Source organism: Pogona vitticeps, chromosome 5, assembly GCF_051106095.1.
Source record: "Pogona vitticeps strain Pit_001003342236 chromosome 5, PviZW2.1, whole genome shotgun sequence".
Classification (NCBI taxonomy): domain Eukaryota; kingdom Metazoa; phylum Chordata; class Lepidosauria; order Squamata; family Agamidae; genus Pogona; species Pogona vitticeps.
The window spans coordinates 128,350,958-128,366,611 of record NC_135787.1 but is presented as its reverse complement, the minus strand read 5'-3'; the positions used below and the strand labels follow the sequence as shown (position 1 = coordinate 128,366,611).

The window sequence follows — 15,654 nt, the reverse complement described above, 5'->3', positions numbered from 1 at the left end:
AAGAGAATATTCTGAACTTCCCTGCAGCACAAGAAAAGGGACAATAAAAGTTTTTAATGAATAGTTAGCAGATATGCCAAACTTCTAATAAAGAAAGCCATGGAACCATGATCCCCATATGTGAAAGTCATTGTGGAAATAGAGGTTGTGTTGCATTTATAGCACTTACCTCAATATATGGTACAATTTTGCAGGAAAAATCATCTAGCAGCCACTTCTTGGTTAGTTCTTGAAAGATCACCAGAGGCAAGCAGAAAAAAATGATGAGGAAATCCCAAAAGGCTAGATTGGCCAGCAGGGAGTTGGAGATGCTTCTCATATAGTAGTTATGGCACACGATACACATCACTGCCATGTTGCCCATTATCCCAATACCAAAAATCACTATGGATAGGCACATGACTGCATAGGCACCATATGATTCCTCAGTTAATGGGTAAAAAGGGTTCTTGACGCGGGCTGGCCGGAACGTCCCATTTCTCAGGGCACCAGCTTCCCTCTCTCCCACATGAACCGTGGAGCCATTCAAGGGCATTGCCTGGGGCAAATCCTTCTCTACCACATGAACAGGAATTCTTTGGCTGTCTGCTGAGTTATTGAAGTTTCTTACAAGGCGGCTGCTCTTGAAAACCTTGGCTTTTCTGGATTTTCCTGCATCCTGGGGTTCACCAGCACCCCGCTTGTTTCTTGTATGCCCTGCTCTGCCCCACCTGTTCCCTCTTTCCTGTCCTTCCACTCTGAGATCAGAATATCTCCCAGCCTTCAAGGCTACAGAAGGGTGATCATTTAAAACGCTCTCACCATCTCCTTCCAAAAGCCCAGCAGACTGGGGCACTGCTTCTCCATCATGGGCAACAGAAACACCAGTCCAGTCCCTGCCGTAATCCTCCAGTACAGCCCAGTCTCCAAAAGCTCTGGTCGTAGCCTTGGATCTGATTAAGTGCCCTCTTGGTGAGAAAGTCTGAGCGTCGCTTCCCAAACGATCCATACGCCAGGCAACTTCTTGTCTGCTTGCCACTTGCTGAAGCCATGGAGGAGCCCCTTGGCACCCTGATCCACACTCCTTGCCCTTTCCGCCAGCTTCAAGGCTGCCTTCTTCCATCAGAGCCTGGGGCAATGTTGGCTGGGCAAGGGCAGGCAGAGTGGCCAGGAGCCAAGCCAAACCAAAGGGAACCCAGACAAGATGCATGTCTAGGAAAATACCTGGGATGCCCACTGCAGAAGCTTGTTTATGAGCTACCCAAGCTGATGGGAGCTGACATACACATGCCACCACCGAACTGAACGCCTCCAAGTTGAAGAAAGGTGAGAGGTGATCCGGCGTGTGGTTATTAATAAATAAAACCGTCTATTTCCTCGAGTGGTTTTAAGTTCGACTCCTGCCTTCAGCCACCGCATCCGCGATCTGGAGAGGAAGCCAGAAAACAATCCTTCCAGAGAAAAAGAATTAAAAAAGAAAATAAAGGAATCCCTTTGTCCGAGCGTGGGATTTCGCTTTGCTCTCCTGCTTCACCCTCTTGGAACAGACCTTGGAAAGTTGCATCACCCCCCGCTCCGAGGAATGAATGTAGCAAGTGGGGAACGCATCGGCTGCTCCAACCCAACGCAACGCCACGCAACCTTCAGGCGCCTCTCCCGGCCAGCGACCCGCCTTTGCAAGAGACAACTGCCTTGGGCTTGCCGGCTTCGCATCCTCCGGAGGTGGGTCGCGGTCAGCCCACCGGCGCCCGCTTGCGGGCAACGGCCCTGTGGTAAAAGCCAGGGCAGGGGCGCTCCAGGGATCCCCCGACTTCACCCAAGGCTACCGGGCGCTCAGCCCTTGAGCGCTCGGCCGGAAAGCGGCGCGCTGCGGGCATACAGGCGCCCGACGGGTCGGCAGCCCATGACACAACCAGGTCGAGACCCCCTCGTGGGTCAAGCCGACACCAACGCGAGCGAGGGAACGAAGAAACCCACGAAGAAATGAAGAACTCGATCAGGAGCGTTCCTTTTCCTTTCCCAAACCGGCGGCTCAGTTTAGCGATCAAAGTTGTTTCCCCGGAGCCGTTCCAACTTCGAGGCAGGGAAGGCGGGCGGAGGGAGCGGCCGCGCCGTCCAAACGCGCCCGTCGGCCGCCACCGGCAACGTGTTGCTTGCTCCCTCCTGCCCTGGGCAGCCAGGTGGGCGCCACCAGGGGCAACCCCCGCGCAAGGAGGCGGGCGGGCGGCGAGGCGCTGCAAGGCGAGGGGACCTGAGGCGGGAGGAAGACAGGACGCAGAGCGACCCGGAGCGGTGGCGGTGGCCGCGGTCGTTCGCGGGGGGACTCCGGGAAGCTAGCAAGGAAGGCGCTGCTCCGCGCGGTGCTCTCCCCTTCCCTTTCTCTCTCCGTCTCCGTCCTCCCTGGGGCCCAGACGCCGGCGCAGGGCTTCCCCTGGCGGCTTACGCTCCACTAAGCCCCTCATGCAACATCCCCTCGCGCTTTGTGGCGGCTTCGAGTAAGCAGGGAAATGAGGCGCGGGCTGAGTGAGGAGGGGGGGCGAGAGGAGAAATACCGGGAGGTCTGTAGTGCGCAGGCGCTGCTCTCCAGGGGGCTCTCGGCTGCGAGCGCGCTGCTTCGCCTCTGAACCTGTTCTTGCCCCAGATCTGAAGCGGCGGCGGCGGCGGCGGCGTTGGGGGAGGGGGGGAATGGAAAGCAGGCGCCCCGCTGAGTCTTCCCGACCCTTTTCTCGGTGGGTGAAAAACTGGGCGCTCTTTTTAGCGTCGAGAGAGAAAGAGAAAAGGCGGCGGAGGAGGCGGCTTCTTCTGCTTGCATTAACGGGAGGGGGGTGGAGGCGTTATTTGAGGTGAGAGACGGCAGGGCGGGACCTCGGGACCTGCCTGGCTTTCTCTCGTGAGTATTGCACGAAGTGTATTAATGAACGCGGTCCCCCGCCGGGCATGCTCTGATTCAGACCAGCGGATTAAGAACGCTAGGTAATCATCCGCCACACCCACCCTGGCCTTGATTGAGGCTGGGATGAGCATCCCTGGATGCTCTCGAGAAGTGGAAGGATACCATTTCAGTAGAGGGTTATTTAGGCTACACTTTCACTTCCCACCTGTCTCCCTTCCTTCTTTTTTCTTGCTGCCCTTAAAAAAAATCTTCTTAGGGCGTTTGCAAAAAAAATAAAAATAAAAATAAATCTCATTAACAGGAATAAAATTTTGGTTTCCTTGTTCATGCCTTCTCAAGTCTGCTTACCTTTCAAAATGTGAGGGCAGGACAGTGGTTAGGGATAAGGGTGTGTTTAAGGCTGGTGGATTTGGTTGGGTCAAAGGGTCAGGAGTTCGAATCTCCACTGAGTTTCAGGGAAGAGGAACCAACCAAGATCATCCAGAGTGTTTGTGTGGTTAATGGCGTGAAGTGTCCTGTCGCTTTGGGCTGCCTACACAGTACCAGGGCACCACCAGAAGGGCAAACTGATAAAACACTTCTAAATGCTTTATATCTAGAAAACACTGGGAGGGTGGCTGCAAGTAGGGATCAACTTGATGCTATTATCATCATCATTATCAGAGGTCAGAAGTAACTAGTCTAAAGTAACTAGGTCTGTGCAGTTAATTCGTTTCTTCTCCAGTAATAAAGGTACAGTATACCTACATTGTGAGGTTACTGTAACTGATAGTGTAATTCATTGTGACAGTCCCCATGCTCACAATGAAATACTTTTGCTGATCTTAAAGGTGCCACAATACTTTTTTTGCCTCTATTTTTTTCCCACACAATGTTGACCTTACTCCATTTCTTCCATCCATTTCTTCCATTTTAGCAAAGATAAATAAGCATGTAGCCTGAAGTGTGGGGTATTTAATAATAATGAATTTGGTTCTAACTTATGATAATTCTTGCCAGGGTTTTCTAGGCAGAGTACTTAGAAGTGGGTTACTTCCACAGGGCTTGCTCATCTGGCAGGCAGCCAAATGGTGGTAGCTGTGGTGAGCATCGCTGGCAATAATGTTGGCAGTGGGGGTCTCACAGTGTCCCTGCCAATCACATTCCTGGTCATCACAGTCCAGCCATTCACCTGGCGGCTCCCAACCTCTGGCTCTCTAGTCAGGTAGCCAACTCACTGTTCAGTTGTACATCCTACTGATAGAATATAATGTTTTGCCTAAGATGTGAAAGACTATGATTATGCACTCAAGTTTCTTTGGAACTGCATGGGACTTAAGTTCCTCATATGGACACTATGATTCCTGGTGGAGTTGAAACCCTACCCTTATTCCAATCCTTCCCCCTTTTTTCCCAAATACTGTACTGTGAAGCAGAATAACTGACTTCATAAATAGTTTTAAAACCATTTTCTCTTTTATTAGGCAGGTTCATGTTGCATCTCTCACATCTACCTACCATTCATTAAGTACATGCCCCAGAGCTCTCTCTGTCAGTCCAGTTTCTTGATCTACAAAGTGCCAAATGTGACGCTAGCGCTGCGTGATCCATAGTGCAAAGCTTTCACTTCTGGTGCCATATGACCCAGAAGTGCCATTTCCAGTTCTTGTCATGGTGACCATGTTTTTCCTGCCTATGCAACAAGCCTATGGCTAGTTTATAGCAGTGAGCCTTAGCTTTGTTCCTAGATAGCAAGAGATTGGTGATGAAAAGTGATTGCATTGGGTCAAAACTCCCATGATATTATACCATTACAGTAACACGCTACATGCTTACTTGGAAATAACTTTCAAATATATGATTGCCTTGGTGTCTGCTAAATATCTGATAAGATCTTGCTCTCCCAAAGTTCATGCAACGATATATTTATTTTTGTATCAAGCAACTTCTTTTTTTAAACAGTGTCCTGTTGATAAAAAAACATACATGTGTGCACATACAGAAAAGAAATTAACCTCTATTTGCATTTTTAGAAAGGCATGCAAGAGAAAAAGAGAAACTGAAATATGTACAGCCTTATGTGTACTGCTTCTGATTTCTTTGTGCTCAGCTGGTATGAAAGGAGGTAATGATCATAATGAGCTTGCACTCATGATTATGTTCTTCCTTTAGGCTCCCAGAGGGGTTTTACAAACAGATATGATAAATGTGCGACATTTTCCTAAAGGATATTCTTACAGTCCAGCAAAAGAGATTTTGAGACATCCACATACATTGCCTATGTAGATGCCATATCTTCACTGTAACATTCACCTAAACTCCATTGAGACTTGGGACACTTTTGGTTTGGAGGGAGATCCACTCCTTGGGTTACTGGATGTTATGCATGCACAACTGTTTCCCACTATGACCATAAGGTCAGAACCTCTGACACTCAAGAGTTGTAATAAATGAATTCACATCACACATGCATCCATGTTTCATTCAGTAACGGCAGGCCACCCCATCCTGTCATGGTCTCATTACACCTGTCCTTACGACATGGTAATCTGAAGGAGATGAGGTAAGGAGAAGAAAACATGTTTTCCTGTGCCCCCTTTATTGCACAAGAAACTAAATAAATGTTTGATAATATTACTACTGGCGCATATGTTGTCCTGTTTTAAACACACTGACATTTCTGGAGATTACGTCTAGAAGAGTCTAGCTACTTCCCTTAAGGCCTGAATATGAGGGCCCTTGCTGTTGATACAGAGATTTCAGTATATTTGGGGGGGAGAAGAAGCAATAACCAGATATTTCAAACTGTTTTTGAATGGAAGGATTGTGTTATCATTTACATTGCTTTAGAGAGCTGGATGGGAAATTCTAATTTCAAGGGGACAGTGGTAGGTAGGAGTTTTGAGTGACTGGCAGTAAATAGGGATGTGCACTAGCACCAAAACTGGGATTCAGAACTCCATTTTAAAATTACAGCCCTTCAGATATGGAATTTTAGCAAATGGGGCTTTTGTTGCGGTGCTGCCAGTAGCTCCAGAGAAGAGCTCTCTCTGGAAAAACTGGATCCCCCTTTTAAAATAGGGATTGAAGGAGAGTCTAGGAGAAGTCTCTCTAAAGCAGATGGTGAGCAGCAGAAGGAGAAGAAAGGGATGCAAACCCGGACTTCTTCCCTCTGAAGAAATCACCCAGCATGGATCGGAGCAGGAGCCATATTTGGCACGGAGCCGTGAGTAACCCTTTATCGAGGGAGAGGAGAACAACCAATATAAGCTTAAAATATATAACAACTAAGTAAGCTGAAGCCTTTGGTTTATGAAACAGCCCCATTAAGCTGAAAATAAAAATGAAAATATTTGGCTGAAAGAAGAAAAGCAGTGGTGAACCTATCTTATCAGTCTGCTTCAAAAGCGAAACTAACTCTCCTCCCCAAGTGAACTCTTAATATAGCAGGCTGGTTTCAAAGCCGAGAGAGCGAGATGGAAAAATAAATCTTATGTTTCTGGAAAAGAATCCCAGATGGTAATACCATCGGACAGGATTTAAGAGGCGTGAGTTTTGTGAATGCAGTTTGTTTGGGACATGTTTCTCTTTGCCTTTTCCTGGATTCTGTGAACTGTTAATAACAGAATCTGGTTGTTTTCTGGACAAGAAAGAAGGAGCTGACGTGGTCAACTGGACTGAGGATCATCAAGGGGTTAATGGAAAGTTCATAAGACGGGCTTCAACGACAGTTACTGGACAGTTTGAGACTCTGTGATTGTTGATTTGTTTGCCGGACTGTGTGTGAGACTGATAATAGAAGCTTGCTAAACTCGGGAGAAGAAGAAATAATTGTGCCACTGTTCTATTTGATTTTGAGTTTGCTAGGTTAAAAGTTGATTTTTATATTATAATGTTTGGATAAAGATTGGAGGGAGATCTAAGGGGAGGTTTATGATTAGGGGTTTGGATTGTTGATAAAATTCTGGAAACTGTTGAAGGATATATAAGGGGCGATCATTGTGGTTAAGGGCATAGTATTATCTATACAAACCCCATTCATTGGAAAGCCTGAGATGGCCTCCAAAAATTTAAGACAAATGGAGACTTGGTCTGTTCAATCCCAAAGTTCTGGAACAGTGGTACAAGAAATAGAAAAGGAATGGCAGATTACTATGCAAAAGACAATAATAACAGGGTTTCAGCAAGTGAATGAAAGTCTCAGCAAAATAGAAGATCTGATGAAAGTGACGAAAGAGGGGACATGCCAAACAAAACTTAAATGAAGCTGCACAAACTTTAGAACCGTCTTTATTGGGCACGACACCAGGTAACATAGATTGGGATAGAAGATTGGGATAGAGAGTTATCCAGTGACCTATGCAGCTTCCAAAATTAAAAAGCATTATGTTAAAAATCTTAAGAAAGCAGAGATACAGAAACAAGAGAATCTTATTGTGAAAATATGGGAAGTGACAAAAATGGATATTCTGTCAGATGGGCTGAAAGACTGTTCAATTCAAAAGGAAACTGAACAATGGGATGTATTGTATGAATGGCTGCAGTTACCAGATAGTATTGGAGTAACATAGAATTAAACTAAAATTAAATGATAAGATGAAAGCAGGAGGGTAATCAAACTGTGAAAAAGCAAAAAGTTGATTTGTTATTGTAATATGAATTGATTGGATGATGGTATACTCTGTGTTCTCCTATCCCCCTAACCCTTTTTCCCTCTTCCCTATTTCCCCTTACTTTTTGTATTCCCTACCCTGTCCTTAAATAAATACTTAAAAAAAAAGATATGGAATTTAAAAAAATTCGGCATTTCCAGTTATCCAGAACTCTGTTACAGTCAATATGAATACTATGTAGTCATTATCTCCCCCCTTTAAAAAACAAAAACAGGCAAAACATTTCAAAGGATTTCTGTTTCCTCTGACATGTTCACAGTGATTTTGTCAGACAAAGAGTGTATACAAACAGCCAGCAGTGCCTAGGTATTAGGTAATTATTGTAATGGGCATAGTGATTGAACTCTTAACAGTGAGAATGCCAGCAGTTAAATAGCATCCGCATTGGGGAATCAGAGGACAAGGTTGCACTGGGGAGTGGGCAAATTCCTCTCCTTTGGCTTGCAATACTCCCGTAAGTACGTCTCCACCTCTGTCTGCCATGCCCTTCCTCTGGAATGATGTCCCTGGAGGATAAACCCCTGCCATGTTTGTCAATACAGTGTCCCGTCAAGGTTACTGTATTTTTGCAGGAGTGAGGAACTTGGACTCTAGAATACAACTCATAGTACTTCTGTTTGGGATGCTATAAACACTGCTTATTTCTTCCTGCTGTGTGCACCCTCGATGCTAGCTGGTGCTACATGTGATAGAAAGGTGGCAGGCATTGCCCTTCCCCTCTTGCTGCTGCTTAATCTCCATTGTCCACTTTTTAATTTGAGGGTTGAAGAGGGCTGCTAGAATATAGTCCTCCTTCTTCCACAAAGAGATAAACCTGTAGTGGAGCAGATCCTTTAGCTTGCTGACCACGTTCACCACTTCAGGCTGGAAAAAATGATTGTTCTTCTTCTATGGAACCCCACATCCACATATATTGTCCCCTCATTATGCTCTCCATCATGTCCACTAAGCCCTGGAACATTAGGGTCACCTGGCTAAGGATGGATATCTTCCCACTAAGGGGCTACTGTGAGATGCAGGAAGCTGGACTAGACGGGCCCTTGGCCTGATCCAGCAGGGCTCTTATGTTCTTATGGCCTGTGTTACACTCTCAAAGCTTTGGAGGACATAGATCACTTGACCCATAATGTCCCACTGTTCTCTCTCCAGAGGAGCAGCCACACCAATGGAAATCTCCAATGCCTAATCATAAAGTGCCCTTTGCTGTTCCAGCATTCTGTCAAGCAGGTAGAAAGTAAAATTAAAGTTGCCACATCCTGGATCAGATGGCACAATGGCAATTCCAATTTTTGGCGCAACAACTCACTATGTTGAAAATGCCCTGCCACCTTTCTGGTCCACTCAGTTATACTAGGCATGCATATGTCTTCCATTCCCTGCAAAGCACCCTGAACTACTAGGTTGAGAGTTTGGGCCATACACAACACCCTTTTCAGCTTTCTAGCCTGCAATGCTGCCACTATGTTTGCCCCATTGTCTGTGTCAAACAGAGTATGTCTTCCTGTAGCTTGCCTCAACTTCTGTATCCTTTCCCTCAGAGCCTCCTGAGTGTTGTGAGCTGTGTGGCTGCCCTCCATCACAGCCACATTCAGCAGGGCCCACCTGAACCCTGCCCTTGTGTTTTGCCCTATGGCTGATGTCTCCACCTCCCAGCAGTGTCCAGTCAGGGAGAGAGAGGCATGTTTTGCATGCTGGCTACTCTAGGTGTCACTTGTAAAGTGTACCACCTGTATCCTGGCCAACTTCTGCTGTACCAGTTGCCTGACAACTGAGTACAGTGGTGCCTCGCTTGATGACATTAATTCGTTCCAGCGAAATCGCTGTAGAGCGAAAACATTGTCAAATGAAATTTAAAAAACCTATTGAAACGGATTGAAAACCGTTCAGTGCATTCCAATGGGCTGAATACCTGCTCGTCCAGTGAAGATTCTCCATACGGGGGCCATTTTCTGGTGCCTGCTAAGTGAAAAAGCCTTCATAAAAACAGCGGGGGCCCATTTTCTTCGGCCGGCAGCCATTTTGAAACCTGACGATCAGCTGTTTGCTGATCGTTGGAAAGTGAAAATCGGTTCCCGAAGCAGGGAACTGATCATTGCAAAGTGGAAAAACCCCATTTAAACCATCGTTTTGCAATTGCAAAAACCTAATTGTACAGCAAGTTCCTTGTTAAGCAAGGTAATCGTTAAGTGAGGCACCACTGTATAAATCTGGCACCACCCAGTGGCTAAGGGTAGTTTGGAATTGCAATCTGTAATAGGGTGCCGGTTCTTCCAGACCTATGGAAACTGGTATTCTCCTCCAGAAACAATGGCTGATCATCCAGGGATATCATCTTCCTTAGGCAACAAGTAATCCTGGCATTTTTACATTTGCATAAGGCCTTTTCCTGCACCCCATCAAGCTCCTCCAGGGTAGCTTGAAACATATTCTTGAGATGTGGTCTGGCATTTGCTGCCTCTCCCTCTTGCTATTTGCCCATCTACCTCCCTGTTTCCCTGGTCTGGTGGCTGATCCTCTGCCTTCGGATGACTCTTACACGTCACAATAAAGAAGTCACTTACTCCTATGATACCCTGTACTGAGTAGAGATGGGGGTATTCATATTCATATACAAATACCTCCGCACAGGTGGCAATAATGAGCCCCATGGGGCTGGACCGTCCACTCACCGATGCACTAATGCCATGGGTCTGCGCTGCCATCCTATTGCTCTGGAGATCGTGATCGGTGAGCCACTCCTGGCAGGAGGTGGGATGAGCCTCTCTGCCAGGTTCAAGATTGGCTTGGCAATTGCAATCTCCAGAGCGATAGGACGGCAACGTGGACCCCGCAGCATTAGCGCATTGGTCAGTGAACTGTCCGGCCCCATGGGGCCAGACACTCATTATCTCCACCTGTGCAGGGGTATTCATATTTGTATATGAATACAAATAGCCCCATCTCTACTGCTGAGTCTTCAGGTGGCTGAGCATGCTACTATTGGAGAGGTGGCCCAAGTCCTGCCCATGTTTGAACATCGACTTACAGTGTATGCATTCATGCAAGTATTTGTTGCACACTGTTGAAAATGCTTCCAGATGATTAACTTCTTGGAAGCTCTAGTATGGGCCTTCTTCACCAGCTTTTTTGCCATCTTGACCTGGGTGGATAGCACAAAGACACCACTGAAATATATCTGATATTCACTTCTGTATGTCCCACTTTGAACCAGAGGCTTCTCTGTCACCTCCTTCACACACACACACACACACACACACACACACACACACACACACACACACACACACACACACACACACACCGTACTGCTGTCTGCTGCTATTTCATAATGCCAGTGTTGAACAAGCCAGCTGGGTGACAGATTTTGTTTGGAGGGGCTCATAATAGCAGTTGTAGACTGTCTTTTTCCTCTCCCTCTCCTATTCCTCTCAGTGGAAGCTGCTGCAGTAAGTGCAGGCAGCAGTCCTGCAGCCTTCCACAAGTGCCTACCTTTTTTTTCTTTACACCCATGTTTACACCCATGTTTCATACTGTCTACAGACTCTGCCTAAAGAAGAACTGTATCTGGTTCTGGTACAGGAATGAAAATCACTTTCAATGAAAATCACTTATGCACAAACATAGACATAAAATCAATTAACTTAATATATCTGTCTCTATATAACAAAATCCTAACTCTTATTCCTAACTATATTAAGTAAACAATATATAGTGATATGTAGAGAATGTGAATGTATGTTGAAGGTTCTGAAAAGGTGATCGAGAAAACTGTTGCATTATAGGCTTGCACTAGACCACATCTAACAGGAAGTGCTCAGGGAATTTGTTAGCAAATACGCCACCTTTCAATTGAAAAGAATCAATGTGAAAAAATACATTCAGGTTTCTGCATGCACTTTTAGATTTCATTGGTGCAGACAGACATCATTTTCAGGTTTCATGCTCACCCCAGCTCCCTCCCTTGGGAAAACTATGACAGCCCTAGTTAGGAATTGCTGAGTTCTCAGTCCCCATTACCACTGATGCCAGAATATCTTTAAGTTTCTTTTCTCAAGAAATCATTCCTGGATGCCTGAGAAATAGGTTTCCCTTTCACTTCTTCCTCTACCAAGCAGAAATTTTTGCTTTCTAATCTGTAGGAGTAAATTGGACTTCAAATATTAGGAATTATTTTTCAGTGAATTCTGAATATTTCCAAATCCAAATGTACATCCCTAGTAGTAAAGCTTTTGGGTGATTAAATATGTATCCTGTCTTCCAACCCCATCTTTGGCTGTTCTTAGATCTTGAGCTCTGACTGCTTGTAGTATTTCTTCCAACTGCTGCTTTGGTTTCTTTCTTTTTTAGAGAAGGAATAAAGTTTTGCCTATTACTGATAATATCAATGAAATTTGCTTTTCATAGTGAATGCTTGTGAGTTCAATTTTGAGGCTGCTGTGAATCTACTCCACATTTTAGTCTCTAATTTTCAGGAGTTATCTAATATTCTAGGGATCAGGTTTAGCAGCATGGACAGGTTTAGCAAAGTACAGTGGTGGCCCACATAGCGACGATAATCCATTCTGAAAAAAATCGTCGCTATCCGGATTTGTCGCTATGCGGGACTAAAAAACCATAGGAACGCATTAAAACACGTTTAATGCGTTCCTATGGGGGAAAAACTCACCACTATGCGAAAATCCTCCATACAGCCGCCATTTTTGCCGCCCGGTATGCGAGGAAATCGCATGAAAATGCTGCGGGTGGCCATTTTTTTGGGCGGCCATTTTGGAACCGCCAATCAGCTGTTTTTAAAACATCGCAAAGCGATTTTTGGCCATTTAAAACATCGCTTTTGCAATCGCAAAATCCACATCGCTATGCGGATTCATCGTTAAACGGGGCGCTCGTTAAGCGAGGCACCACTGTACAGGCTACTAAAATCTGAGATGGATCCTTGATATTGGACTCACCCACCCTCCCCCACTTTTTCCATTATGGTCAACTTGGCTAAGCTTCCCTTCTTCTCTGTGAGTTGCATACCTAGTGACAGGTTCTCATCCTCAGCTTGTGCATATTTTAAGCTAGCCTGACAAACCCCCAAACTCTGCTTTGTAACATGAAAGTGTTTTACAGAAAACTATTGTGTTAAAAATGCTTCCTCTTTAACAGACATGTATTGAGAAACAACTGAATGTCAATAAACTTTTAAAAAGTTTTACATTATCACCCTCTTATCTCAGTATCTAATTGAATTTCAGTCCCACAGAAGACAGAAATCAATTTGATCTGTCTAGCATTTTGAACCTTAGAGGTGTTTGTTCTTTTTGACATTTCAGGTGTTCTTCCTTTTGAGAAGCAATAAACTTCAATAAAGTGTGTTATCAATCTGCAAGAAAACATTTGTGTTCCTGTCTAAAACTAGCTAGCAAGAAGATAAAGGAAGAAAACTACATTTTATCTGTCTTAGCCCTTGTTATTCTTTGGCTTCAAATTCGAACACGTTGACCTCTCCAGTTTCATTGACAAAATCCTTTCTTGTTAACAGCTGTCTTTCATCTGAATGCCTTATTTTCCTCTACTATGTAAATAAAATTATTACAAAAATGTTCAACCCTCTCAAGAATGGAAACATCAGGCCTGCATGTCTTCAGAGTAATTCCAGATATTTTCCAGGAGGATGATTCTAATTAGGTTGGTTAACAATGACTGCTTAGGTTGCCAAAAGTTTGATTCCTTTCATTTATCTTTTTAAAATGCATGTCCAAATGTGCAAAAGACAGCCAGGACAGTCACAACCACCAGTTATGCAATTTTTATTTATTTTGCTTTTATAGATTTCCATAAATAAATTTCCAAAGTGTAGATCATATTCTACAGAATTCCTTCAAAAGTATAAATAAACATATTTCCTTCAAAAATATAAAAATATGAAATAACACTTGCAATTTGGAAATATGCATTCGAAAAAGTAACAGTTTAACATCAAGGACCTTATATTAATTATCTTTTCTCTTCTTTGTTTCTTGAAAAGAGACAGATAGTGCAAACCCATGGTTCCTGGCACAGTATCCTGGAGGCTGTGTGAGAGACCAGATTTCCACCCTCAGAGGGTGAAGAAAGAATTCTGACAAGGAAGGAAGAGGTTTATATTCAGAACACTCATCCCTGCTCCTGTGGGAAGATCCACCACCCTTCCCATCATGATGCTTGAAATTCCAGGCCTTGGAATGAGTAGAGGAGGTATTTGTTCAAGTACTTTTATGTTTTGTAGAACTGGTAGATGACTAGCTGGATAAAGTTTTTAAAAAATGATTGCATTTCCTCATATGCACATTTATTCAGATTTAAGAAATCAAAACTAATCAACTAAATGAGTGACTGAGAGACTGACCAAGAGAAAATAGATAGCTAGTCCAATAGATAGCTCACATAACGAGCACACCGTTTAACGATGAATCCGCATAGCGATGCGGATTTTGCTATCGCTAATGCGATCGCATACCGATGTTTGAATAGGGCAAAAATCGCTTTGCGACGATCGGTAAGCATTTCGCTTACCGATCTTTGCATTGCGATGTCGGGGGAACAGCTGATCAGCGGTTCTAAAATGGCCGCCGGAACACCCAAAATGGCCACGCGCAGTGTTTTCGCGCCCTGCCCTCACTTACCGAGGGTGCAAAAATGGCAGCCGGATGGGGAAACTTCACTCAATTGTGAGTTTGGGCCCCGTTGGAACACATTAAACAAAGTTTAATGCATTCCAATGGGCTTTTCCGTTCCGTTTAGCGATGTTTCCCCATAGCGAAGGTTAATCCAGAACGGATTAACTTCGCTATATGGGGCACCACTGTAACTTCCTGTCCCCAAACCCTGAACTTTTTGAGAGAAATAAAATATCTTCTGGCTTTTGAAATTATTATATTTTTAATTTTTCCCCCACACTGTGGGCTGTCTCTGATGTTATCCCCTCTGAGATTATTAAACCAATAGAACATTGTTTCAGATGGAACTTTAGTTGGGAAATAATAAAAACAGGGCTCAAATTCAGTTGTTCATCCCAGACAGAGTGGACCCATTAAATCAATGAGACTCATTTACATTCACTTGTGTAGGTTCCCCCAGTTCAGTGAGAGTCAATGTGGTGAAGGCGATGGACTAGAACTCAAGACACTGGGTTTCAAATCTCTGCTCAGCTGTAGAAACTCACTATGGGGTGGCAATGGGAGAACCACTCCTTAAATATCTTTCTTACTTTGAAAACCCATAAGCTGGTAGTGACTTGACAGGACATAACACACACTCTAGTTGGGATTTACAGTAAGATTTAGCTATAATTTTTTTGAAGTTTATATGTGATTATGGAAGTGTAGCAACATTATTCTAGCTTTACATCAAGATGCACTTTTGATGATTGATTCTGACTAGATAGGTGAGGATATGCTCAGTTCTTTTTTATTATTCCATTTAATATCAGTCATAGGATTCCCAGTAGTGGAGAGAGCTATGGATTAGGACTCTGGAGAACAGGGTTTGAATCCCCACTTGGCCATGGAAACTCATTGGGGCAGCAGAACTATTAGAACCTCTTCTTAAATATCTCACTTATTTTGAAAGCCCTATTAGGGTCATTATAAGTTGGTTGACAGTACAGCACACACACACACGCCCTATTAGGGTTGTTATAAATTGGTTGACAGTAGAGCGCGCACATGCACACACACACACACACACACACACACACACACACACACACACACACACACACACACACACACCAGTCATAGCATCATCACATGCTCCTGTAGATCCCTTGACTGCAGTTGCAGGATCATACATGCTAGCTATACCCTTTAATGCTAATGCATGTATGAGTCATGTGTCTGTATCTTTGGCATCAACACATATCTGCTGAGCCACATGCATGTGGTGATGTACAGTATCTGTATGGGGCTCTTCCACACAAGGGGGATTCCTGGACCAATCAGGGTCACCCTGACTTTCAGAAGTTCTACATATACACCAGACTCCACATAAAACCCTCTAAAGTGACAACACTTAAAGACATGACTGGTGCAGTGGTTAAACTGCCGTGCTGCAGCCCAAACTCTGCTCACAACCCAGGCTCAATCCCAGCTAGCCAGTTCAAAG

The 15,654-nt window shown here is 44.5% G+C and overlaps 1 protein-coding gene across 1 annotated transcript in view; it reads right to left on the bottom strand.

Moving 5' to 3' along the window:
• The window catches only part of GPR37 (G protein-coupled receptor 37), a 32,360-nt gene extending 28,461 nt beyond the window's left edge, over positions 1-3,899 (bottom strand). The window contains exon 1 of the mRNA XM_073000563.2: positions 170-3,899. Coding sequence (XP_072856664.2) covers positions 170-1,189 — 1,020 coding nt within the window. The 5' untranslated portion in view covers positions 1,190-3,899. The remainder of the gene's footprint in view (positions 1-169) is intronic.
• Positions 3,900-15,654: the final 11,755 nt, after the last annotated feature.